Source organism: Nymphaea colorata, chromosome 3 (genome assembly GCF_008831285.2).
Source record: "Nymphaea colorata isolate Beijing-Zhang1983 chromosome 3, ASM883128v2, whole genome shotgun sequence".
NCBI lineage: Eukaryota > Viridiplantae > Streptophyta > Magnoliopsida > Nymphaeales > Nymphaeaceae > Nymphaea > Nymphaea colorata.
The window spans coordinates 4,857,513-4,884,678 of NC_045140.1; the positions used below are offsets into that span (position 1 = coordinate 4,857,513).

General features: G+C 37.4%; 3 protein-coding genes across 11 annotated transcripts in view; all 3 read right to left on the minus strand.

The window, feature by feature from the left end:
* Positions 1-7,128, minus strand: part of LOC116251387 (molybdopterin biosynthesis protein CNX1) — a 28,701-nt gene extending 21,573 nt beyond the window's left edge. For 4 of the 6 annotated variants that reach the window (XR_007572759.1, XR_007572758.1, XM_031625633.2 and 1 more), the window contains exons 1-3: positions 7,005-7,128; positions 6,296-6,453; positions 2,379-2,505 (exon numbers count right to left, since the gene is read on the minus strand). Coding sequence is in view for 3 of the 6 variants with exons in the window: in XM_031625633.2 (XP_031481493.1) it covers positions 2,379-2,505; positions 6,296-6,453; positions 7,005-7,113 (394 nt within the window). In the remaining 3 variants the exon portion in view is untranslated. The other 2 variants (XM_050076570.1, XM_031625637.2) reach the window with 2 other exon arrangements.
* Positions 7,129-8,731: 1,603 nt separating this feature from the next.
* LOC116251565 (poly(A)-specific ribonuclease PARN-like) lies at positions 8,732-15,597 on the minus strand. Of its 4 annotated transcripts, XM_050077184.1 has the most exons (9): positions 15,200-15,338; positions 14,900-15,003; positions 13,405-13,535; positions 13,060-13,248; positions 12,861-12,973; positions 11,678-11,794; positions 11,154-11,268; positions 10,838-11,053; positions 8,732-9,708 (listed from the first exon to the last, which is right to left on the minus strand). In XM_050077184.1, the coding sequence occupies exons 2-9, from the start codon at positions 14,983-14,985 to the stop codon at positions 9,056-9,058; spliced, it is 1,620 nt and encodes a 539-aa protein (XP_049933141.1). In that variant the 5' UTR covers positions 14,986-15,003; positions 15,200-15,338; the 3' UTR covers positions 8,732-9,055. The 4 variants fall into 4 exon arrangements, with proteins under 4 accessions (XP_049933141.1, XP_031481767.1, XP_031481768.1 ...); XM_031625907.2 differs by lacking the exon at positions 14,900-15,003 and having other exon boundaries at positions 15,200-15,597; XM_031625908.1 differs by lacking the exon at positions 14,900-15,003 and having other exon boundaries at positions 15,214-15,348.
* A 4,495-nt stretch (positions 15,598-20,092) lies between these two features.
* Positions 20,093-26,038, minus strand: LOC116250258 (isopentenyl-diphosphate Delta-isomerase I). Its single transcript, XM_031623855.2, has 6 exons — positions 25,428-26,038; positions 23,641-23,696; positions 22,673-22,764; positions 20,979-21,081; positions 20,749-20,886; positions 20,093-20,659 (listed from the first exon to the last, which is right to left on the minus strand). The coding sequence occupies exons 1-6, from the start codon at positions 25,676-25,678 to the stop codon at positions 20,406-20,408; spliced, it is 894 nt and encodes a 297-aa protein (XP_031479715.1). The 5' UTR covers positions 25,679-26,038; the 3' UTR covers positions 20,093-20,405.
* Between the last annotated feature and the right edge of the window lie 1,128 nt (positions 26,039-27,166).

Sequence of the window (27,166 nt, forward strand, 5' to 3'; positions counted from 1 at the left end):
AGCAGAACAATCTCACCTACGTAGTTGGCAGGCCCGATCTGTCTATTGCATACAAATAACTTGTTTGTGCAATTAGCGCATGGCACGTTCTATCCTAGCAGTTAATGTTGCTAAGGAAAAACATATATTAATAAAAACATTACTTTATACATATGTTGGAGAGCCACGGCTCTCAAGTCTTAGTCTCAAAGACCATAAAGTTATAGAAGTATGTACAAACAAAAGTGCATAAGGAAAACGTATATGACATTGTCGCATTACTTCCCAACAATCCCTCATCCTTTCAGTCACCCAATCAATGAGCATCATCCATTATATAGTGAGGACCTAATGAAGTCAGATAGTCATAGCATCAACACAGCTGCTAAGTACAATGAAAATCATAGCAAGATCTCTGATATATCATTTGAGTGTAAGGTTTATGTATTGTATTGATTGTTAATAATAATGAGTGAGTATCATCACTGAAAGTAAGCTCACTCCAACACTGGTGATAATACTCAAATCATAGTTCAAAGTAAGCTCACTCCATCACTAAATTTGGTTTGCTGATTTCTTCGCCAATCCAGCGAATCAGACTTAATCTGAGTTACACAGTTAACTGATCACATTAATAATAGCAGTAAAAAGAATTAAACAAACAAATAAATAGATAGACAAGCAATTCACAATAGCATGATTTTCAATGATACCTACACAAGCACCCCCGCTTGAGTAAGATCACAGATGCCACCCAGCTCGTCGGAGTATTTAGGGCGGGCCATTGTGCGGCTTACGGTCCCAAACACTAAGAAACCGGGAATATTGGCATAGTTTGGGGTAACCACTACCGTGACTCACATGTCAGTGAGCTCAACTGTGTTATTGTAGTAACTGCATCTCACACTCGATGCCTCACGATGAGGATGGGCTCCTCTAAGTAGCCCGGGAATGAGCACTTTATCAATCCTTGCATTCAGGGAAGGTTCCGATCACGCCGGTCCTCAGACCCCTGCACCACCCAAACTAGCCCTTTTATGTTTTACAGTTGGGTTCAACTCTTTATAGTCAAAACATGTGTCATTCTCGAACTTTTCATTTCTGGTACGATATATTGGGTTGTTCTCGGACTTTCCCCTTATACCATCAATCGGAAAATATAAAACCAGCCCTAGGTCGTTGCCTACATCATAATGATAAACTCAGGCTTTCCTCTCCTCCCTCTTTCTCTTCTTCTCTCTCTTCCTTCTCTCCTCCCTCTTTCTCCTCTCCCCTCTTTCTCTTCTCTCTCTTCCTCTTCTCCCGCATGTTGAATCCCAAAGGGGGTTGCAACCCCTATTTATAGCCAAAAGTTATTATTTTGTTATTACTTATGATATTCTATTTTATATTATTCTATCTTGAAGAGGTTTAGAAAAGCGATAATATATTTTGAGGAGGTTTGTTCAATTAATTAGATTTAAATTATTAGGTTCAGTTCCGGTTTAGCTTAGTATCTAATCCTAGCTTAAAAGTTCAAACCCATCATTAATTGGGTGCTTAAGTTCTTAAACTGTCATTAGCTAAACTTAATCACGATTAGCATAATTTAATTTTGACTAGCTAATTATTAAGCTACCCCTGGTCATGACTGAAAATTACAAGTTTGCCACGACCAAAGACCATAACACCCTAGTCTTACTGGGTCTTGAACTATTCTAGCTTTCACGTTTGACTGCGAATTTCATAACCATCGGGCATTCATTTTCCTTCTAGTTTGAAACTGGGCAAGACTAGGTCGTACACTTACTATATGTATTATTATTTTCAAATTCTGATGTAGTGTCTTAGCAATATACACACAGAAACACAGTAGGGTTCAGGAACTTTTAGGGATAAAAATGTAACTCATAAATTATTTTTTATGCCAAGAAGCTATATCTTACACATTCAGTTTGCTGTAACTCATAAGCAAATTATAAAGCTTGCATGGTTGTGCAGATAACATTTTCACAAGCAAATGCAAATGCACACAGAAAACACACATGCACACGCCCCTGTCTGCCTTGTGTTTGAGTACGGTTGCTTAAAAGAAGAATACTTAAATTTCAGAACCATCATTGGATCTAAGCTGCGATTCATGTAATACTCGCTGAATTTATCTAATATTTTCTCATTTCAAGGTGGATGCCAACCACGATAGACTGATCCAAATTAAATATGAACATCATAAGATAACCTTTTAGTTAATAAACCAGCACTAACAAATAATGACAACAAATTATAAATTTAATGAATAACAACAACTATGAAAAACAAGTAGTAATTTCACATAGAATAAGTAGAATTCAGTTTGTAGAACATATATTGGTTGTATATGCATGTCTACTAAGTCAAAAGATTGGGTCTAAGATCCATGCCTCCAGTTGTCACATAAGCAACAGTTCCAGAAGTAACAACGAAGCCAACAGCATCACTCCCAGCCCTCAATTCAGCAATTACAGGATATTCACCAGGCCCATCTGATGCAATTACAGCATAACCATCCTACGAAGAACAATTTATAAGGAGTCATTATCGCCCAGACTTCTAAAGCAGCTTACATGAGACATATCAACAGTCATACTGGAAACAGTAAGGGAAAATTATGATCAAATCTCAAGTGACATTGCATTCTTGCTGCCAAACTATTAAAGGAATGAAATAGTGCTCCTACATTTGCATGGGCCATGGCTCCTTGTTTCTTGGATTTCAACACGTCACAAGCTAGGAAAAAAGAAAGTAATTTCATGGAGGAATACATTTGTGTTTTGAAACTATTTCATTTGAAAAGCTTTATACTCCTACAAACTAACTAATTGTGCAGGGTAGGCACATATACATATAAACCTTTTGCACTGTAGATTTTAGATAAATCCAAGTAGTCAACAGCATAGTCACAAATATCAGCCTTAACTATTAACAACTGAGGTTTTTCTCGGGTATTAACCTGCAAGCTTGTTTTTCTAAGGAAAACCCTAGGAATTCAAAAAAATAAAATATATAAAAAAATTATGAAATTTTGAATGTTCAACTAATTTCCTACAAAAAAATTGAAATAAATGCATAGTAGTCATTAAAGTTTTAAAAAGAAATCTCAAAAGAAAATGAAAATATAATAAAAAAAATCATTCTGAAAAATTCATAAAATCATGATCTTTTTTTTTTTTGACTTTTTTTAAATACGATGACTTCTAGCTCTTTTTTATTTTTGTGTGTCAGTTTTTTAACTTGTTTTTTTCCAAAAAAGCCAATATTTGATACAATGGTTAACAGTGCTACATGTTTGCTGATTCTCTCACATCCATAATGGGAATGCCTCTCAAGCTAAAGATGCCAAATTATCTCTCCCTGATATTTGCAACAATATGTTTTAACTATGTCATCAGAAGTGCTAGGTACAACCTACACAGTGAGTTAAGCCAAAAGCCAGGGCAGGGTATGCACATAAGTCGTCCCAAAAAAAAAAAACCAACAAAAATGCAATGTTAAATTTTTAAAAGCAATAGCAAAAATGAAGTATTTTCAAGGATAACCTACAATTATCAACTCATAATACCATAACAATTACAATACCTGATAGGCGAAAATGCTCACCCGACACACCCTATAACAAGCATAAGCAAAAGCTTGAAATAGCAAATTTAGCAAAGTTCAACAATTAAAGTTTAATGGGCATATAGCACAATTAGAACAAGTTTAGAATTCACCATCATTATTTTGCATTGTCACAAATATTGTTAACAGGTTTTAAACGGCGAGGTCTTTCTCGGGTATTTTCCTACAAATCTGAAATTCTCGGGAAAATCCGGGACAAAATTCGGTAAAAAAAAAATTCCTACAAATTAGGAAAATTTTGAAAAACTAAGAAAATATAAAAAAAAAACTTGATAAATTGGCAAAAAATGACGTTTTAGACTTTTAGTACTGTTAGAAATGAAGATAATAATTTAACTTAAGTTTGAAAATTTAAACCTTAAAGTTTAAAGCAAAAATAATCTAAAAATAACGAGAAAAAATGTGATTAAAATGCAAAAAAAAAACGTGAAAATTCATTTGGAGTTTTTTTCAGAAAAAGAGAAAAGATGGGTTTTTAACATTTTTTTTGTTTTCATTGTTTTTAACGTTTTTACCAAGTCCTCTTTGAAAAAGATGGGTTTTCTGTGACAAATGATAATGCTACTTTGCAATTAGAGCACCAACTTCAATACACCAACTAATTAATCTCTAATTCTAATTTTTAAGATCTAAAAGCCTAAAATAATCCTAAAATTACTAATCTAACTTTTTTTTCTAAAAAACAAGGAACATAAATCTTCAAAACAATCACAGCTTCCATGTCAACTTTGTTTACTACTTTGAATGTCTTAAAATTGCCTTTTATGTTAACTCTAATAAACAAGAGAAAGAACTCAAAAGATCAACACACATGAACACATATATACATGCAAGCATATGTGTATTCCAAACAATTAAAAACATAAAACAACATATGAACATAACTATATTGGCAATACTACATATAAGTGTAGGCTGTGTAGCTATGCTACAATCATTAGTGTAGTGTGTGTCTATGTGTGTGTGTGTGTGTGTGTGCATATATACATATATATAGCCACAAATATTGTTGTCGGGTTTTTATCGGTGAGGTTTTCTCGGGCATTTTTCAGCAGAGCCAAAAAAAACTCGAGTTTTTTAAAAAATAAAAGATCAAATAGTTAAAAATACAAGAAATGAAAAACTAATAAGTATTGTATTGCATTTGGGAGGTCACATTAAATATCTAAAACAAGAGGAAATAAAACAATGAAACAAAAGTTGAAAAAAAATATATAAACAGAAAATGAAAAAAAACATAAATGAAAAAATTACGATAAATCCGTGTTAAACTCGTGATAATTTGATTTTTTAACGTTTTTTTTCAAATATTGCAATATTTTCCTTTCTTCATTTTTTAATTATTATCGCAATATTTTCGAAAATAACGCGACAATTGTGGCTATGACATATATACATATAATTTTAATGTAAATCACATGATATCAAAAAGAACAAGATAGGCTACGTGACACAGGTACGTCATTTTTGCCTAGGTACCCATGTCAGTACGTGGGTACGGCGACACGGGTACGGCTGCATTTTAAAACATTTAAAATTATATTTTCAAACTTAATTTTTCTTTAATTTTGAACTTTCCCTTCTTTTACATTTTCCTTCCACTAAGATTCTATATTTTCTTACTATTAATGTTTTTTTTTTATTTTATCATTTTTTAGAATATAAAATGTGTCGTACCTATGTACGCACATTTTTCAAAATTGTCGTTTCTAAACCCATACCGCCGTACCCGAACCCGTACCATACTCGCACCCATGTGACATAGAAGATAGGTTGTTTAAGGGGATGAGGAAGAGAAAAAAACTCAAGCAACCAAGCATCTAGGTGGGTCTGAGTGTCCTAGATGATGTCCTAAGCATCTTCAAGTGGTAGGGTGCCTAAAACATCCAGCCTAGGCACCCAGCCAAGCCTAGGGGCTTAGGCACGCGTTTAACAACATAGGCTGCTCAAGTTTTATGTTAAGGAAAAATCAGCTTTTCTGAGTTAATTTGCCTTAGCAGTTAGAGACTTGTAGTTCTATTTAAAGTTCTAAGAATCATAAGGCTAATAACTGAGCTTCTTCCTAGCTAATCTTCTTGTGAAGCACTCCCTTATGAACAGAAGTGAGCATGAGTGAGGATGATTTTAAGTCATTTTCTCATATTATGAATGAATGACACTTCATTCACGATCCAAAAAACAATAAAACTTTGGGAGAGAAGTTCAACGTATAGTGGAGAAGACTGGGACAGCTAGTATAGCACCATAGCTGCTTTACAAAAGGTAACTGGGAATACATTCCCTCTCAAGGCCCCCTATGGCTCGTGAGGAGTTGTCCTCCCTTTAGGAAGACTCTCCATTGTGCTGAGAAAACTTGAAATTGTGAGCATGACAGAACATTTATCCCTTTTCTGAGAATATCAAGATCATCATGACAGAGTTACAAAACTAACAGAATTAATTAACCATGTAATCTCCACCTATTGTGAGCGATCGTCACCTACGCGTCAAGATGCATCAATAGTTCTACAACAAAATTCACAACGAAAATACTGTTTTAAAATTTGAGCAAAACTTCCAACTACTTGGCTTTTAGTACACCGATAGTTTATGCGTACCAAACAACCATATACTCATGTAAAAATGTAATAGCTACCATGTTAGCGTAACCACATTAAAGGTGAAAGGACTTCCAGTTGACCTTGACGGATGCTCTGTAGGGAGGCAAGGGGTCAGGTGCATAGATATCCTCAGCTACTATCAATCCCAATGCGTCTTGAAGTGATACGGTCACAGGCTCTAGACGCTGAGCGGCACTAAGCACGGCCTTCAACGCGTCGTCCACGGATAACATGGTGCCTGGTAGAAATGAAAGACGTAACAATTATCCGGAACAAAAAAAAAATCCACAAGAAACGCCATAGACAAAGAAATACTAAGCAAATAACTCCTATGATATCCAGACAAACAAAAGAAGGTTGACGGCATCCTGGGAAATCTAAAATGAACTAAGAAAATGACCATCGGTCAAAAAAAATAACGACAAAATTCCCCCTAAGGCGAACTGAAATACCCGCGTCTAAAAACCCTAAGTCAAAATGGAACTACAACAAATTTAATGGCCCGCGTTAGCGAAGTGTACGCCAGGAACTAAATATTCTCCCTAAAACAAATTGAAACGCCAACAGTATCTACAAGTGCGAGACTCCTGATTCCTACTGAAAGCAACTGAGATACCAAAAAGTTTAGAGGCCTTAGTCTTCACGAAATATAGGACCTTAATTCCTGGAGAAAGCCAAATGAAGAGCCACGGAAGTTCACAACATCGGATCCAAGTTTGACGCAAAATGAAACAAATCATCGAAGATTGGAAAATGTGTGTGTGTGAGAGAGAAGAGAGACTCCCCTACCTTTGGTCAGCTTGGGATCCACTAGTTGCCGCTGCAGACACCTGCTTGCTTTTCTCTCCCTGTTCCGCGAGTACGACGAGATTTTGACGCGGTTCTTAACGAAGAGCATTTATATTTAAAAGCTAATTATAAAATAGTTTTTTTGCATTCTACAAATTTCTGTTCTTTATTTTTAGATATATATAAAAAACACGCTCAATCAATTATTAACTTTTAAAAATCACTCAATTCTTGAGAGACATTCTTAAATAAATGCTTAAAGATAGGAACTACTAATTTTTAATATCAAATGATAAACTCTTAATTGAATTAATCGAGTTAAAAAAATGCATGTATCTTCAGCTCATTTTGGCTTAACTTAGCTCAATTGAGTTCAGCAGGCCCTGCTTTTCCAGAAATGGCAGGTTTTTCAGCTTTGCCTTTTGTCTATAACCTGAACCAAGCCTAGGACCAGTTCTTTATGGTTCAATCAGCTTAACTTTTAGTGGCCCATGAAGTACAACTTAAGAACTTTAGTTCTACAAAGTTATCTCAACTAAGTCGACTTAAGCTAGATCAAGTTTAAGATATGTTCATAGCACTGAGGATAGCTTAACTCAAGCTCGGTTCCAGTAAATTCATCTTACAATTGGTCCAATTTAGTTTCCAATGTGTCAAGTAGTCACTTTCCCACAGTATCAGTCACTCCATTTTTTATGTATGTGCTCAATTTCGCTACAATTCTAGCATGTCATCTCCTGACAAGCTAAGAACAACTTCTTTAAGAGCGAATCTAACTCTCCTCCACTCAATTTTGGCTAAAACACCAGTGGTGAAGAGCAATATCAGTTTCACAGATTTACAAATATTATCCATTTCACTGCATATTGTTTTATTTTTATCATCAGAATTGCTTGATTTGTTTATTGATAATAGCCTGAGAGGTATTGATCTGGGTCCCCCTAGCTCAGTCCGTCAAAACTAAACTTAAACTTGCAGAATTAGTATTTTCCCACTTTATCCTTCATTATCTCGTTGATTGGGTTGGAATAAATTATAAGGTGGCTAGAGTTCAGTAAGGAGGCATGGCTTGGTAGCATCAAGGTGTGCCCATCATAGTTTAGCAGGCTGAGCTGGGCCAGGTGCAGATTCCAGCAAAAGCCCAAGAGGCAGTCCCATCCAAGCCCATGTTGACTAATCAGTGCTATACGTCCAGCAAAGACCAGCAGGAAGGTCAATAGTGACCATAGTTCATAGATCCTCCTAACCTGCTTCTTTTGTGGGCTTGTCTCCACCTGAACCTGGTCCTCAAGCAACTGTTTAGCCGGCACAACTGCAATGATGAACTCACTGATGCTGCAGAAAGATTCAACTACACAAGATTTACTGAAAAGAGAAAGTCTACATGAAAGGCAACAACAATCACCACTTTCCTCGAGAACTATGAGAAATTTTTCACCAATTATTTTTCTAGCAGTCAATTACAAGCATAACAAGACCCATAAGAATACCGGAAGCTTCTCTGATAATTTTTTCTTCCATACTATCAAAACAGGGGCCTTGAAGAAATGATCTTTGGGTAACTCATATTAAACCTCATGGATGGGCATAGCTGCGCGTAATACCTGGAAGGGACACAAAGATATTGAAAGATCCATCACTTAGAATCACACACACACAAAAGTAACAGCCAATGGAGCTTGTTAGAAGCTAAAAGAAAAAGAGGAAAATGCAATTTCCACATGCCTGTTAGAAGCTCTTCGATTTGCACTTCAAATATGGTTAATCACCTCATCCATCGACATGGCCATTGAGAAAGCGCTGGTTCGTACTTCATGACCAGAGCCACCGATAAATCCAAACTGTGTGTTGTTTCTGAATAACCTCCAATGCAACATGCTGTTACAATCTCCCAAAGGCAACAAAATGGAGAAACACTTAAGGCTGGTTGCAGAACTAATGGAGCATCCAAATGCTCAGTTGTGCAAGGATGCGTTATTTGTTATCTACTCAAAGGCTCTTCCCTCACCAACATTGGAAAAGCACCCAGTCGTTACCAACTCTTTCCACTCTCAAAGAACATTTAGCTGAAATGAGGATTCATCGCCTTTGTATGCACTCAAAGGTTCTTCATCCACCAAGATTGGAGAGTCCATTGACTCATTAGCTGCTCTTTCCAAAGAGTCTGCTAGTTCACTCTCCCAAAGACCCAACTTGCAAACTCGTTCATAATCCCTGTATGTAGCAGCTTTCAACCCCTTGCAGACCATTTCATGCAGTGCAGGGAACCCATCAAGACCTAAATCTATGTCTTCAACGAACCTTTTAGCAGAATTGGCACTCCAAAAGGATAGAACTGCACAGCTTCGATCCAGCAACCGAACATCAAAACCTTCATCGAAAGCATCATGGGTGCCAGACAGTTGTCTCTTGAGAGCCTCTGATGAAACAAATCCACCAAACCCCCACAAGAAGATCAAATTTTCCGTGTTTACTTTGTTTTCACTATCCATCCATACGCAGGTATCACCATCTGCAGGTTCTTGAAGGATAGCACGGGAAGGATAAAAGATATTTGTGTAACTTTCAATGCATGCATAATTGTGACTGTTTGATGACTTGTCAGCAGAAGGTGATAATTTCATCAAAGAACAAAGTTTTGCAAACAAAAACGTTATCCTCAAAACATTGTTTCCAAGGTTCTCACCATCTGCAACTCCATCAGCTGCAAAAAAAATAGTCGGACAAAACTTGTATCAACAAAATATTGAGCTTACAACTAGAAGAATTGCCCCTTGAACTCAGGATATCAATTGCCAAAGCCAGCAAAACTTGAAACTGCTGTCTTTAACCATGAAAAAGACTGGCCGGGGCAAATATCTTCTCACAGAATTTAACTGGAGAAGGATTAGAACCACACTGTCATTGGCATAAAAAATGTTGACACTGGCGTATCGTATCACGTATCGGTCGGACTGACCTATACGCAGTATCGTAACGTAGTGTAAATGTACTGTAACGTATTGTAAAATTGATTTTTTTAATAAAAAAACATTAAAAAATAGCAAAAATAATAAAAATATAGCCAAAAATAAAAAAAAATCAAGACCAATGTATTTCATATAAAAAAAACTCATCACACATAAAGAACATTAATGATTCATCATTCATCATTCATCATTCATGAAGCATATGTATATATATCAGCAACAAATTAAAAAATGAAAAGTAAGACTAAGAGATTCAAAATAATATATTAAAACATCCATGATCCATCAAAAGTTTATAGAGCATCTATCACATACGAGTTTAGACTTTAAACTTAGAGTGTAATAGAGTTTAGTAAACTATATCACGAGTTCATCAAATCAATGGTTTCTTCCTTAAATCAGCAATTTTTAGAGAAACCAGCAAAATCTCTCCCTCTCACAGTTTTTAGGTAAGTTTAGAGAGAGAGAGAAGGTTTCGGTTTAAAAGAATGAAGCAGAAAAGGGCCTTGGGGCCCTTTTTCAAATTTTAATCCAGTATCATAAGACACGGGGTGTATCGCATGTATCGTACAATACACCTCCCTGTCTCGTACAATACACCCGATACGGGCACGATACATGGGTGTAATCACATATCGAGCCCGTACAATCTAGGTCTTCTTCACCTAGACAAGTTGTATTGACACGGGTCCGTATTGTACAATACAAATAAAATTTAAAAATTTCATGAAATTTTTCCATCTGCTTATACATAAGTTTCTAGGTTAAACTTGTGTGCGAGTGAGTGCTTGTGTGAGCACAGGAAAGGGAAACAACTTAATTTCCTTTTCACAAAATGCAAAGGAACTAATCAAAGGGACAAACCTAGCTGTGGTACCTCCATATCAATGGGCAAAAAGAAGCGCCTCTTTAAAAATGACAGAGCAGCATGTAAATTAGTCGCCTTCTTTAGGGGTGGCACTTCCTTTAATATATGGTTGATGTCAAGGACAGATGGGAAGACAAACCGCAATGAACACATGAACTCAGTCATGGTATGTGGCAGAGGAGATATAAATTTAGAATGAATAAATGCAAAATCTGCAAAGCAATAGATATAAGAAAGATGAGTACATACTGTGCACATACATTTAAAGGTTAAGCCCAAGTCAATCAGAGAAGAACAGCCATAAGAGATCACCATTCAGGCAGTTATATGCAATGATGGGTTTCTGAGAGTCCGACATTGCATCAATAACCTCTCTGAAACCACGAACTTCCATGTTTCGTCCATCCTCGAGACTCTTAAGCTCATTCTGTACAGATGTCAATTAAAGGCACCAGTATCAGTTAGTGAAGAACGAAAAAGCCAGCATAAAGAGCAAAAGCTGGCATGAACCACTGTCACGGATATTGTGAAATTCTTGAAAAACTTGCCATATTATGAGAAAGCAGATAAAAAAAAGCAAAATATCGTGAAATTTTGAAAATCTCGCCAATAGGAAAATCTCCAGACTTTGTGTGAATTTTTTGCGAGATTTTGGGATTTTTTATTTTTTAGGATTTTTTTAAAATTAGGTTTTTTAGTTATAATTTTTGAAATATTGCCGAGATTCTCCTGAAACTTTCTCGATGAGAATAACTTTGCCAAATAAATACCCAAGAAAAACCTCACCGATATTTTACTAAGAATGAAATTTGTGACAATGGCATGAACACATGTACCTCAAGAAGAACTCTATCCTCAATTGAACTAGTCAAGACAACACGTACAGCTGTGGGTGCACCATCTTTGTCAGGAACGACCAAGGGCACAAGATCATCAGACAACTTACCCAACATCTGCATCAACACAGACAGAGTGAAGATCATGCAAACAAGCACCAAGATCAATCTACAACAGCCTCAGACAATGTAAACATGGCTATGACAGCAATATTAATTATTTGATTTTAATTCCATTCTGACACACAAACAAATAGGTATATACATATCAAAATAGGCAATTCAAGCAGCCTCTTCCCACATTCTGCATAACTGGTAGGAATCACAATCATAATTGCAACTGGCATTTTCGAGGCTTGCCATTTCTTAAATGTCTGCATGTTCACTTATACATATTATACACATGCACAAACACATGTATACATATATGTAAAATGTAAATGTATTTTCATTTTTTATTCTTTTTGCATTCATTTATTATTCTTTATCTTCTTTTGATCTGAGCAATGTTGAAATAGCAAATAGCTAATTCTGTAGCCATTGGCCCTATAGTCCATTGATTGCCTTGTGCATATATATTGAGGGGCTGATGCCCCTGTTATTTACTGCCACTTGTAATAATGATGTTTGTCAGTCATTAAATACTTTTATATCTGATGTTAGGCACTTTGTGCCTAGTTGTTGAGAAAATGAATCCTTTTGTGATTCATCCTTCTATTCCTCGTAATCATGTGAGATATCTTGTGATTGGAGCTTATTTTAATACAGTGTGGCATATGCACACATCTATAAGTATGCACAAGCGTGTGCAGCTGTAGCTTGTCATAAGGGCTAAGACACATGGAAGCAGGTATGGATTCAGGTACGGAGATGCAGGTACAAGCGCAACAATTTTAGAAAATGTGAGTACAGGGGTACGGCAGGATATATATGTAGATATGTATATATGAAAAATGGCAAAAAAAGTTCAAAATAAAAGCAACATTTAAATAAAAAATAATATAAATATTTGTCCATGGCAGAACATTTAAAGTTTTAAACATCAAATTTTGCTATAAGTATGAAATATTTGCATAAAAACCGCATAGCATGAAAATTTTGTTGCACGAACTTATATCACATGAGAAAGGTACAAAGGAGGGGAAATATCATTGAAAGTGTGACACTATCTTCAATTGCCCACCTCTAAAACTAGTTGTGCTTGATGGTCATTGCAGACATCCACGCTAATGCACGGTCTTGATCCAAATAATTCACTTCCTAATATAAGCTTCCGTAATGACTTCACCAATGCCTCTGTAGAAAATGAAACCAACCAAGAAAATACTAAGAAAAAATTCATCAAAAGTTCTTTCACTATTAAGTAGTAACAGGATGCACACCATCTGAATTATTGCTAGAATCTTTACAAGAATTTCTCCAGTGGAGGACTCGAGACCTGGTCCTTTCAATGAATACAGAATCTGCAACTGACTGACTTTGTGAAGGTGATGGTAAATGATCAGTAGGAAGCAGAAGGGCAGACTGGTGCATTGATGCAGCTTCTTGTACTCTTGATAAATATGAAATGCCTGTTGATTAAAGAAGGGCTTGGATATATGAAAACAGATCAGTTTTTTCATAGTTACCTTTTCAATCAAAACAAGCTTCTCTGAAGAAAAAACAGAAAGGAAAATTATTTACTGCAATCAAAGACAAGCAAAAAATTGCATTTTAGTCATGCTCACCATCGTATATGCAAGTATTGAAATCAAAGCCTTCACGAGCCATAGCTGTTAGGCATGATACTTGACAAGAAAAGCTGTGTGATGGCATGCCTATGTTTAACTCATCCCTTGGGAATAAGTGAAAATTATACCTGCATTGCAACAACAAGAATATTTTTTAGTTCTACATCTTAACCAGAGTGACATCAATTCTGATGCCTGATGGAGTGTCAGGCTTAATAGTCAAAGGGCATGCAGGGGCAGATGCAGAGGCGCTAGGTGCCAAGTGGGTCACTTTTTCAGAGACTAAGCTGGCCTGACTAGGAGACAACCATGAGACTTTTTCTTTTTTTCTTTTAATAAAATTATAAAGGGAACTGCTTCTCATGCTTTCAACATTTTTAAATTTTAACCTTTCATGGTTTGGCTTTCTAGCTATTGCTTGTCCACTGAGCTAAATATTTACTAGCTCCTTCTCGCCCTCTCATATTTGTGGGGGCCTTGCGCTTCTTCTATTGACTCATTGAGCTGAGTTTTGAGTGGGAGTGTTGTTTAATTATTTGCAGGTATCTCTCTTTTCATGATATTACTATTACTTATTAGATCTATTTGTCATGCATACCTGCTTTCATTGTCATAATTATGATTATATGTGTGTGTGTGTGTGTGTGTGTGTATTTCCATGTCCTTTATATGTATGACGATTTGCATCATGTACTCTTCCTTTTTTTACCCTTTAATATCAACTTTTGTCTTTCGATATGGATAATTTAATCTCAATATATATGCAGTTTTTCTTAATTTCCTTTTGGATTGCCTCGGCCCAGACTAGGCCCCTATAGAGCTGTACTGGGATGGCATGCTGTCCTTAATTTTAAGATGGCCTAGGCTCTATTAAGGCGTTCATAACCAGGATTTTCCACAGTGAAAACTAACCCTTTATGTTTTATTAATCCTAAACTTCAATCACACAGATGTAATTATCATGTTAAAAATTCAAATACCTAAAAAGTAGACACATATTCCAAGATCAAATCCTTTGAGTTCAGTTTTTTAGATGCCGAGAAAAGTTCTTATAACGTTGTAAAATCTTGAGAATTTCTGCCCTGATCGTTACAGATTTTACTCACACATTCACGTAAACTGATGTAAGGGGAAAATGGTGAATATCACATCCGCGCATTATAAAAGTCAGAAACTTGAAGTGACGATTAACATACTGATTTCTGAGTTGACATTACAAAATTTTTGAACAATTAGATTGTACCGGATCTGTGATCCACAACCTCTGAAATACATTATCAGGAAATGCCAGATTCACCTAAAATCCTACACAACAAATAACATATCACAAAGAACCATCTACCAGGGAGTCGCTCACATTCATCATTCTCTCTGACCGGACAGTCAGGTCACTATTATGAATTCCACTTTCAGTGTCCAATTCAAGGACACCTTTATATAACACTTGGTTTAACAATCCGAAGTTATTCTAATATATAGATGGTCACGTTACCAGCATAACCAACATGCCCCACCAACATATAACCAGCACCAGCTATCCTCTTCCCGTCTCCAGATAAATTTACGCATTCCAAGCATGAAATTACCAGTAATTACCTACGCAAACAACACTGGTCACCAGCACGATTATCTACAAAATCAAGCAGGTCCCACTTGAACGCAAAAATTGTGCATCAAAAGAGCCCGCGTGGCGTCATTCAAACTAAAACATCACGGACGCGAAGAATTTCTAGTTTCTCCGACTGAATGACGACAAGAAGGAGAAATGAAGAAAAAATGAATAGACACTCACGGGAAGGCGACGACCTTCACACCGTCGAAGCGGAAAGGGCAGATAGCAAACTGGAAGAGCTGGAATCTCTCCGCCGCGTCCTTCGCTTTGCTGTAGGCCGTCTCGGCAGTGTCAATGGGAAGAATCCGGCGCCACGGAGAAGAGTAAAGCCCCGATTTCTGAGTGGAGATGGAAATGAAATCGGCGTCGCGAATGCGCTCCTTCACCTCCCCCAGGAGGGAATCGAAGTTCGACCGCACCACCTGCTTCACCCTCCATTCCTTCGTGCTCCTGCTGCAGAAACCCCTCCGCAGTCTCGGCCACATGCTCGGGGTTTAGGGCTTAAGGACGCTGCAATTTCCAGAAGTCTTTGTGCCGGTTAGGAAGCGCGGAGAGAAGTTTAGTTTGTGGAAATGTTCCTTTCAGGGCTTCTCAATTGGAAAAGCATAGCACTTCTAGCTGTCTCTTTAAATGCCGTTTTTTACATAAAATTTGCAAAGAAGAACTTATCGCCAACTTTTTAATGGATTTGTGGATTTCTCCATTGAAATTTATACTGGAAAATATTTCGGCCACTTTAATGGATCTGTGGATTTTTCCATTCGAATTTAGACTCAAAAAATACTTCGGTTTCTTAATCATGTTCAACTAATGCATTGTATCGGATGCTATAATTAGACAAAAATCAAGATGGCCGAAGGATTTCAGCTTCTCACTTTCGATAACCTCAAAAACAATATGTATATATATATATATATATATTACGTAATCTGAACATATTACCTTATTTCTTATTTTATGCATTTAAAAAAAATAAATTTTAAATTTGTCTATTAAGTGAAAAGTTGAAAACACGCTTATATCGAAGTTGTGTCCTATGGCCAAAGGTAAGGATCAATCTGATAGGTATAGGCCGAGATGCATAGCCATATTGATATCATTGAAAAATATCCTTGTTCATCCCATGGAAGCTAGTGCTTTTGAAGAAGCATGAACTATGAGGATTTAAAAACGAAGGGTCTAATTTAACAGGAGGCCCAAACTCAAGTTCATGCATTGCAAGTCAGATGGGAGGGGACCTGATTCGATATCAGTGGAGTCTGAGATGCAAAATTCACAAATCCATGGTATAATTTATATAACTTTCAAACATACAAATTTGTATTATTGTTAATATAAAGGATTTGAAAACTTAAAATTTAAAAGTGTAAAGTTTTAGATACCAAAAATTTTCCAAAATAGTAGACGATATTGCTAGCATGTAATACCAGCTAGTAACTGGGTAGGCGCAGGCTGATGTAGGCCATTGGCAGCACTAGGCCACAAAAAAGTTGTTTTATTTTTACATTGATACCAACCAAATTTTCATTTATTTTTGATATACAAGTATCCTTAAAGTTTAAAAAATAACTAAATTAATAATTGGTGTATAGCCCAAATTTATTTATTTATTTATATATAAGTATCCTTTAAAGCTTAAAACATAAATAAATTAATAATTGGCGCCTTCAGCAAAAAAAAAATGGCTCCGCTACGAGGGGCTTTCCATGTCACGCGTTTAATATGGGAAGACATGTTCCTGCATTTTAAGACAATGACATTTTGGTAATTTTAATTGGTGGGGGATTTTTTTTTTATATTTCACTTTTGCCCTTATAGGAATGGTCTACCATTTAATCAGTAAGCGCATTTTGGTTATTTCAAGATAACAACACACGGTCTCCTGTTAGGGGCCACAACATATAACATGATCGGCTCCGGCACTGGTTCATGCATAAGATTTTTAAATTCTGGCCGGATTAGTCATAATCATCGACTAATCCGGTCAGAATTTAAAAACCTTACGGAGGAAACTTCGCTTTTACTGACCCAATAAGAACTATAGACTTTGCTTTTCCAATGTTGGTGACTGAAGAACCTTTGAGTAGATAATAACAAAGCTAGAGAAAGATGGCACAAAGCCACAAACGTCTTGGGCATCCATTGGCTCACATACTTAGATGTTTATTTCCTAACTGCTCTTACGATAGTCATGTATGTGATGTCTGTCATTTTGCTAAGATGACTAGACCGAAATTTTCATTTTCAGATAGCGTTACCGATGCACCATTTGAACTTATTCATTCAAATAGCATTACTTCTGTCTATTGCCTGCAATTACAATTGGAGTCTTCACTAGTTAGATGTTAAAAATACCTTCTTACAAAGAGACTTAGAAGATGAGATATTATACATCATCCTGAGTTATGTATAGATGGAAACGATCTCCTAAAGCTTGGTACTTGAAACTTAGCAGAATGCTTGAGAAAATTGGATCCCAAAGATGTCACTCCAATAATACTCTCTTTGTCAAGAGAGAAGGTAAAAAGGTCACTATGATTCTGATTCATGTCGATGTTATCGTATTAATAGGAAATGACGCAGAATCCATTTGGACGACCCAAGTACTTTCTTAGTATTGAAGTTGCCCTGTCAAAAAAAAGAAGGCATTTTCTTGTGCTGAATAAAATATGTTTTAGACATTTTAAAGGAGACTGGGAAGATTAATGTCTGGCCTGCAGACACTCCTATTGACTCGAACTTGAATGTGAGTTCGTGCGAACCTGAAGTTGATACAGGGAGGCTTCAATGTCTGGTAGGTAAGTTCATATACCTTACTCGACCTGACTTGCTATGCTTAATGTCACCAGATGATATATGCAAAGCCCCAGAGTATCTCATATGAAGGTGATTGACCTTCCTTTGTCAATGGCCTGTAATATTTATGCACTATATCAAGGCTTGTATGGCATATGGTGTGAGAGAATAATTTAACCCTGGTGAGATCCACAAACACAATATCTGTGTTTGATCTTGATCCTGCCCCTGAAATCTTGTCTTCCATTGGCTAGTAGATTTTCTTGTTCCTCTGTACGTGTCTGTATATCTCTATTTCTTGTTTTTAATGCGCTTACTCTAGCTGTACAGTTTGGTTTAATAAAAGGTGGGAGGCCATCCTCCTGCCGGTATGTTTCGGCAAAACTTCACCGTCCATGCACCCCTAAACCAAATGAGGTCAAATATGTAACAAAACATTCAAACTATTTTAAGGCCATAACACTGTTTTTCAGGAAAAGTGGAGTTCAAGGCTACCTGGACAGATGTTATTTCTCAAAGGATTTTTAGCCTATCAATTTTTTATTGAATTAAAGAAGGTTAGGAGCTCAAATTTGTATGCATCTTTATTTTACATAATCTAATATCTCACTTTCAAATGTATATGAGCAGTATCAATATATGACGGGGTTACCTGATATTATAATCATCATTGATCCGCAAGAAGAATGTGTAGCCCTTCGAGAATGCGTCACTTTGTGTATTCCAATTATTTGTTTAATCGATACAAATTGCGATCCAGATCTCGCAATGTTCCGATTTCAGTCATTGATTACGATATAGCTTGACATAGCTTCCATCCAATTCATTCTAGGATCCCCAGTTTATCAGGGACCAATATCACGGATCAAGTAACACAAGCACATACAAGAGAAGAAGCCAGCACCACTGTCGTGTGAAGACCTCAAAAGATCAAGATGGATGAAGCCATTTGTGGACCATCCCAAGATGTCGTTATCTCCAAGACAGGTGGCCTTTATACGGTGGCAGATCGCACCAAGACAATGGTGCAGGTACTTTTCCATTGTATGGCTTCCATTTTTCTTGCTATCAGTAGAGGAGCAATCGTCTCAACTTATTTCTCGATCAACTTTCGGAACTGTGTCCTTATAAGGCAGACAGAGGGTGCAGGCTTTCTCCATAACCTCTGCCCTTTTCTTCCATCACCCCTCTTTTCGTAACCCTTCAAAACAGCTTCTTCTTACCATCTGTGCACAACGTCTCCTGAAAGCACCACCTGTCGAAGAGGATATTGGAAGGAAAAGAGGTATGTATATTTCTGCTTGTGCTTCCACGCATGTCTGTGTATGCAGCATGCATGTGCATGCTTGTTCACAATATGAGTTCTTCTATAGTGCTAAGCCACTATCATATCATCAATAGAGGACAGAAAGAGATAGATGATGATGTCTAATCATGCAAGACTATGCCAAGCATGAACTTGCCTACAAAAAGGGAAAAAGAGAATTTAATAGTTTTTACTTTCCTATTCTTTACTCATTTTTTTTTAACCTTCCGCAAATTCTTAACTTCACTCGATTCATCATAGAAAGAAAGAATCGTAGTTTTAGCTTTTTCATATAAAGATAAATTGGCCTCACCTCATCCGTCAGGAGCTCATGATCAGCCAGATGACGGGGCTTCACGATTTGTTAGCTTGTAGCGAATCCTCCCGGCTCAAAGCCCAGCCCTGGGCAAAACCTCAAAGGCTTCACTGAGATAAAAACCTCCAAAGCACAGATAAATGAAGGGAGATATTCCATTGGCCTACCCCAGCAGAAAGATGAGAACAGGACAACTGAAAAAAAAAAAAGGGAAGCAAGAATAACTTCTTTCTTATACTTCTGCTACAAGACCTTGCAGTTTGGTTTTCAAGGTTCTCGTTAGATTGTCCCTTTCTTGTTCTCATGTACTTCATGCTAAATTCCCTCCATCCTTGCTCTGAATAATCATAAAAAATGTCAACGTATAATTTAGACATTCCTGCAGGTAGGGCAGATGTTACGCAGCTGAAGCTCAAGGTGATCTTTGAACAAAAGACAATCGAAGCAGTAGAATTTGAACCATAAAAACCCGCTGCACCAAGCTTATTCTTTAAAGAAAGAAAAAAAAAGGTGTTGTCTAGAAAACAGGTTTTAAACACACCGTTCGTAAATAAAAGGACTTTCAACTACTGCTGCTGCGACTGTGAATACCTGTGGATATATTACAGTATGTTACTATTTGAAGAGCATTCAAGCCAAGCTACATCGAACATCCTAAAACAACAACATGCATCTCATATTATCAACATTAAAGCATTCGTCATGCATACGATGAGCACAACATTCTCGAAGCATGATCTTATACATATCATTCCAGTAAAGGTTAATGATATTATCAAGCTTCGGCAAAGATCAAGAGAGGAGAATAGGATCAAAAGTCTAGAAACATTACAAGACTACAAGCCGAGAAAGAGGAGAAATCCTGAAACTGAGACGGAAACTTAAGGCTACGCATTTTGGTGAAGCTGTTAGGTAATTCCAGTTATTTAGGACCAATATAAAAGCCAATGAAACATGGGCAAGCGTTTCTAAGCTAGCTTGTGTATAGTCTTCATGTCTGCCGCCTCCTTCAGAGTGCCATTTTCAACATGATTCCACCACTTGGGCAGGAAATTGTCGACGACTAGCCTAAACCAGGGAGAAAGCTTGAGACCCTCCTCACCAGCATCTGCTTTCCTGAGCAGCTCTCTTAGCTGCTCCTGGTTAACATACTTGATATCTGCCACTTCATCTGGATTCGGGTTCACTTCAACATCCCGGACAATGAAAAGCAAATAATCCACTGAAAAGAAGAAACACTCCAGCATTTAGTACAAAGAAGCGAAATGATTAAAAACTGTTAACGTAATGGCACCTTCACCGGAAACTTACGCTCATGTTCTCCCCACTTGCCATCAGAGGGTGCCTTGTATAGCATACGGCCAAGTGGTACAAATTGGTCAACAGGCAGATCCTTGGCGGGAATTCCCAACTCATCAAGTAGCTTTCTTTGTGCGGCATTCCTCACCCCTGGGTAGGAAAGATCAGAAAAAATGAACAAGAATGAAGCAAAGGAAAAATAGAAAGGAAAAACACAATAATGAAAATCTACAGTGACATACCGAGGCAGTCTTCCTCGATGAGCTCTGACTCTCGAAAAAGAGGGTGGCTGCAGCAGGTGTTTGTCCAGACAAGGGGAAAGGTAACTTTTGTAGCAGAGCGTTGCTGTGGAAGAGAACATCAACTGTAACGCTACTAATTTTCACCCATGACTGGGATCAACCACACAAAGGCACTATTCACAAAACGAAGAGTTTCTTTATGCAAATTCTGAGGCACGCCAAGCTTGTTTTACAATTTCTAACATACTTCACCAACTGAATATACTTCAACAAAAGAACCAATTTACTGTGATGGCTATAATTCAAATAGTTCAAACAAAAAAAGATTTTGTTGCCGAGAAATGAGAAAAGCAAGGGAATTCAGCAGCTACACACAATCACCTGTTTTTTTTCATAGTTGACACCCATAAGTAATGCACTTTACAATAATTAAAATATAAAGGGATCACAAAGAGCAGACAGAACACAAATAAATTCACACATTCAAATTGATGCCACATGAGTGCTTCTAAATGGCTGCTGCACCCGTGTCGCACCTGTGTCGACGCTGGTGCTTCTTTGACACAGCACATTCGATTTGGTCAGCCGAACCGAGTCAAACTGACATTTTCAATGTGCAGATAACTAAATTATCTTTAATACAAAAAGTTTATATATAAATATAAATAAATAAGGCTACTAAACAGCTAAATAACTATGTAACAACTGATCTATATAAATATTATACACACACATATATATACACCCTTGCTGCACCCGCACCCAAACTTTTTTGAAAAATTGTCGCATCCACACCCACACCCCACACTCCGGTGACATAGACTCAAATCATTTCGCTAACCACAAAAATTAGCATGGTAGCTCTTAAATTTGATACAAGAAATCATTTAATATCCATATAAAATCAACAGACAAACTTCTAGGTTTAGCCATGCTTAGCATGCCACATCCTAAAGATTTCCACGGGCTTACTACATTCACATCACACGGAAGAATCATGCCATTTTCGGAATTTCACTCTTTTGAGAAGAAAAATATAAACAGCATGTCGATAGCACAAACAAGGAAAAATTATTTTACTATTCTACTTCTTTAAGTGCATAAGACAGCATAATCCACGTACATACAACATACCCTGTGGACAGGTAAATCCCTTCCAGAGGTGGTTAGGTGCCTGTACATGCTAGGATTGAGACTAGAGACCAAATGAAGTACATTCATATTCCAAATGTGGTTTCACGGCAATGGCAGGCCAGTCTACAACACTTTCAAATTCTTTCATAATTTCATGTGGAATGACCTGGTCACAAAGAGAGAACCTGTTCTTTCTATGCATTTTCTAATAACCTTAAGGACCACGAAACATGACTATTGCACACACTGGCAAAGCTTCTACACTAAAGCAGAAGCCAACACTGTCAATTATAAACAAACCGTGGCTGTAAACATGCATTCATGTGCAAAATGGACTACTAAAACCAAAAGGTAATTGCAAAGCATATAAAGAAGTACCCATGCCCCAAAAAGACTCTGGTTAGGCTTATATAAGCAAATTGAACTGGTGCTAGTTACTGAATGGCTGTGTTTTTTAGGTGCAAAAACCAAATCACAACATTTTTGTAAAGCTGACTACACCAATATGTTTGACCAAAAATTGATCATATGCTTGTCAGAAAACGAAAATACTGACATACCTGAAGGAGCAATTCATATTTTGAGTTGAACAAGAAGACACTGAATGCTCGGTGTAGCAAATTTTCAGCTTCTATTTTCTCCATTAAATGACCTGTTACAACAAGATTAATGATATGAACAGACTATTATAGAAAGCTATTTGATAAATAAAGAAGAAGAAACGTGAAAGGGTATAATTGAAGAACATAAATACACTGTATACATGTGCATTGAATTCTAAATATGTGACAGTCTTCCCTTGCCATCATCAACAATTTCACATGATTTTCTGTAGATGTATAGGGCAAGGATTTACCCATAACACAAGGTTGGGAAAGCAAGATGAGTTGTCAATTCTTCTCCAAAGATGCATGGATTTATACAGGAAAGATGCTGAGATGATGGCCCCAGTAATTTACCTTTTTGTAATAAAATCACACCTGAGGTCCATATTCGCATTCTTTCTCAAAAGAAGTTAAATTTAGACTAACAGAATGGCAAGTAGGATTTTTCATAATGAATTTTCAAGGTGTAAAAAGAGAACCTATAACAAAATAAGTTCATAATTCAGCCCATGATTTTCAGAAGACTACTCAATACTGCACACAGACAATGACAAATGTTTTCAATCCACTGATCCATCACGATAGGTATTGAAGCCAATGCTTTTTTTGGCCGTACTGTGCCTGATCTTCAAATTGACCTCAACCAGCCACATAAGAGTATTTTTACTGAAAGATGAGTTATTAGTATTACAATCATTTTTCACCAGTTAAAGGTAACAATACTTGAAGAGCTTAACAAACTATTATTTCTTGTAAAATGTAAATTGTAAACCATTATTTATAAAGCATGTACGCTTAATTTACTAGGATTTAGAACACTAAAGCCTTTCATGATTGATACATATGATGGAAACTCACACTCTGATGATTCATACTCTGTCTAAGCAAGAGTATCAGGTAAAGACCTAAATTCAATGACTTACAATTGTATTTTGAATCATGGCCAATAACATGATCCTCTTCGTCCACCAAAATGCACCTGCCAAAGTACAAAAATATGTATTACAAACAGTTATGCTCATGGATACTAGGAAGATACTGCCTATTGCTTCTTGTGCACATTAAAAAACGTCAAATAGGCATTAAGAAAACTAGATAATACACTAGAAACACCATGAAGAAGGGCATTATGCTATAAAGTATCATCCGTCCTTTATTACAATTGCGTAACATCAAAATACTAAAAGCAAAAAATTTTAGCTATAAGATTCGCATTTGTCACTGGGTTCAGCATCTACATGTTATAAGCAAATAACTCCAGTTGAATGCATCCAACTTCATAAAATTGTACGTCTATCTGGATCTGGAATTACAGATCAAATATTGTAGCAATCAGTCAGCATAAGCTGGGTTCAGAAATATGCAGACACTTTCCAAGAAAGTCCTAAGAGGATAAACTCATTCACCATCTTGTCCTTAGCGATGCACCATAAAGCTCAGCAGCCTCGCTGTCAGATTGTGTACTACGAAGTCGAGGGTTTATGGTTGCTCTATTATCATGCCTTTGGTCCCATAATCCAGCCAAAACGCCAATTGTCTGGTGATACAAAAGTAGCACCTTTCCGTAAGGCAGAATCACATTAACATGTGACGTTAAAAACACAGAAACAATTCTTACTGCAAAAACTGTAATTATCGGCCCACTCATTAGATAGCCTAAGCTTACATGCGGTAATACTTTCATAGAAATATTTAGACGCTTCCGCACACCACTAACAGTCGAAAGACTCGAAACCAAGTAACGGAGCTACGGAGGTTGGAGAATCTCTTTCATTTTCTTCGAGATTGCTAAAGTGATAAGCGTTTGCCTTCTGAATCAAATTCAAAGGAGAAAAAGAAAGCGACTATGGGCTATTATGCTTTTTCATGATTATCCAAACATCAGCCTCTTGCAGTGATTAAAAAGTGTTAAACAATTCATAATTACCGTTAAATAATTTGCGATCGTTAAAAATGTGAAACAACACTTCGGCCATTGTTATTTGTTATATCGGCTACTGTTGCTTCTCAAATGGATCTCAAGCAATCATTTTCGTGAAAAAAATGACGTTTGTCAATTTCCGTACATTAATAACAGAATTTTCAAATGGTTGTTCGACCCGCACTGGTGGAAGCTAAAAAACGTGCAACGTCCTGATATGAAGAAGCATATTCAAGCTTCCGTGGATTTTTTTTTTTTGTCCCTCATTCCTTCTTCGTCTTCCCTTTCCTTCACCAAAGCCGTCAGAACAATCCATGCGCTTCTTCAAATTATGCACTTGTTTCCCCTTTTATTTCTGAAAAATCTACTGCATTCACTCCCCCTAACTAAACAAGTAGGTCAACGCAGAAAAGGAACAAAAACCAAAAGGGAAGATCGCCCTGCTCATTGGAAACTACAGAAGGCCTAGTAACGAAATTCTCCTCGTGGATCTGGGAAAATCGTAAAATATCGAATGGATTTAGCCCCCATTTCATCTTGTGCATGGACGAAGTCCTCATCTGCCTCATCGTCCATCTCGACATTCCAGATCAACTCCTCTAAATTAAAAAAAAATAATCAAAAGCAAGCGCATTAAACCGCAAAAAAGGCACTCGCCTAATTCTCTCGGACTCAGGTGCTCATTCTTTATCCGATCCGTTGCATACGAAAAGTCAAAGAAAAAAAAAAGGGGCGTGGGTGGGGGAAAGAAGAAAAGATGACGATGATGATGATGAGAGCAGGCCTTACTCATCCTCAAACATGAGCCGTCTCTGGACAGCATCCATCGCGGCATCCGCTACCTCTCCCATCTGGACGACCGACACTGCGGTTCTCCTGAGCTGGACCGGCGCCGATCGGGCGGCGGGTAAGATCTGTCGGACTAGAGTCAGGGACCGGGACCGGAAGTCCGCGAAGGAAGGGGAAGGCCGGAGGGCAGCACAATGCGACGTCGAACAACGGATGGCTCTGCTGAGGAACAGCGTCGTAGAAGCGGACATGGCTCGCCCTTTCTGCCTGCGACCGCTTTTATAGCAAGCCACCAGTTCGCCAGAGTCCCTCCTCTCTGGCTCCCTCTTTATTTCTCGGTAACAACTAAAAAAGAAAAAAGAAAAGTTTCTCCTTTTGCCCCTTTCTTCCTCCTCTCTCCCTGCCTTTCCCTATCGAGTCCCGCCGCTGACAATCATGGAGACAGAAAGAGGCCCGACCTTTGGGGGTCCGTCCCAATCTGGGAACAAGTACGCGCTCAAACTGTGGGAGAGAGCGTGGGAGAGAAGAGATCTAAGGAGCACAGAGAGGAGCAACCACCGCCGCTCTTAAGAGTTGAATGTCGGGCTATGGGGACCATGGGTCCATCCATCTGTGCCCATAAAATCATGGCGGACGGAAACGACGGAAGCAACAGTTGTAACATTTGTTGGAATCTGTTGATTTGCTTATTCAATATTTTACAGCATCGCCCATCGCCATTGCACCCGACTGCCCTCTTTGCACGTGTGCCTGCACATAAATCTGCCCCATCTGACCACATCACGGGCGAGGCTGGTTCGAGTGACAGGTGGTTAAGAAGGGAACCCCTACTCCCAGAGCTCGGACTCTGCCCTAAGGTTTTCTTTGTCTTTTTATAAACATCGATTTTTATATTTAAATTTCCCCGTCCTAAAAAGGGCCTTCTAATTTACGATTAAAGGTAGTTTTGTCCAATGCTATTAAAATTTGTTTGTGAAACGAATCGGAAAACCGATTGGTTTCGGTAAATCGGTGAATTGAATTGGAGTCCGAACCTTAGAGTTGTGTTAATAAATAAAAATTTAAAATACCTTAAATTAAAAAATTTGAAAACAATATAAAAGCACGAACAATTAACAAAAAAAGATGAATAAATAAAGAGTAAATATTTAAGGTCGTGATGATATCCTTCATATCTTGCAAAAAAAATGTGTGTCTTCAGAGATTCTCAATTTAAACAAATTAACATCTCAGTAACTTATGGTACATATTAAAAAAAAACCATAAATTTAAAGTCGGATGGTACATGTTAAAAATCATAAATTTAAAGTCGATTAAAAAGAGAAGGAGACAGATCCAACTTTCAGTCCATAGATCTCATATCATTGCGAATCTCAATCCATTGTAAAACAAACACAACCTAAAACAAAAACATGGCGTGCTTGTTAAACTAAGGATCTCATCTAATTTCTGACACCTAACACACCCTTTCTTATTATCGGCCTAACGTACAATCGGCTTTTACATTGTTGCCGCCGGATTTAAAAATTAACGCAACATTTTTATTTGGAATTTCAGTTGAACAAGGTCGTTCAATAATAGGAAAAGATGGGTTAAGTTTGTTGTGTCATAAATGTGCCTTTTCTTTATGAATGTTGGGGTAATTTGTTCGCATGTACTCTGGTGCAAAACCGGGCACATCAGCGTCATGGGGTTGCTCAAATTTCAGGAAGGTACTAAAAGGTAAGGAGTGTACTAAA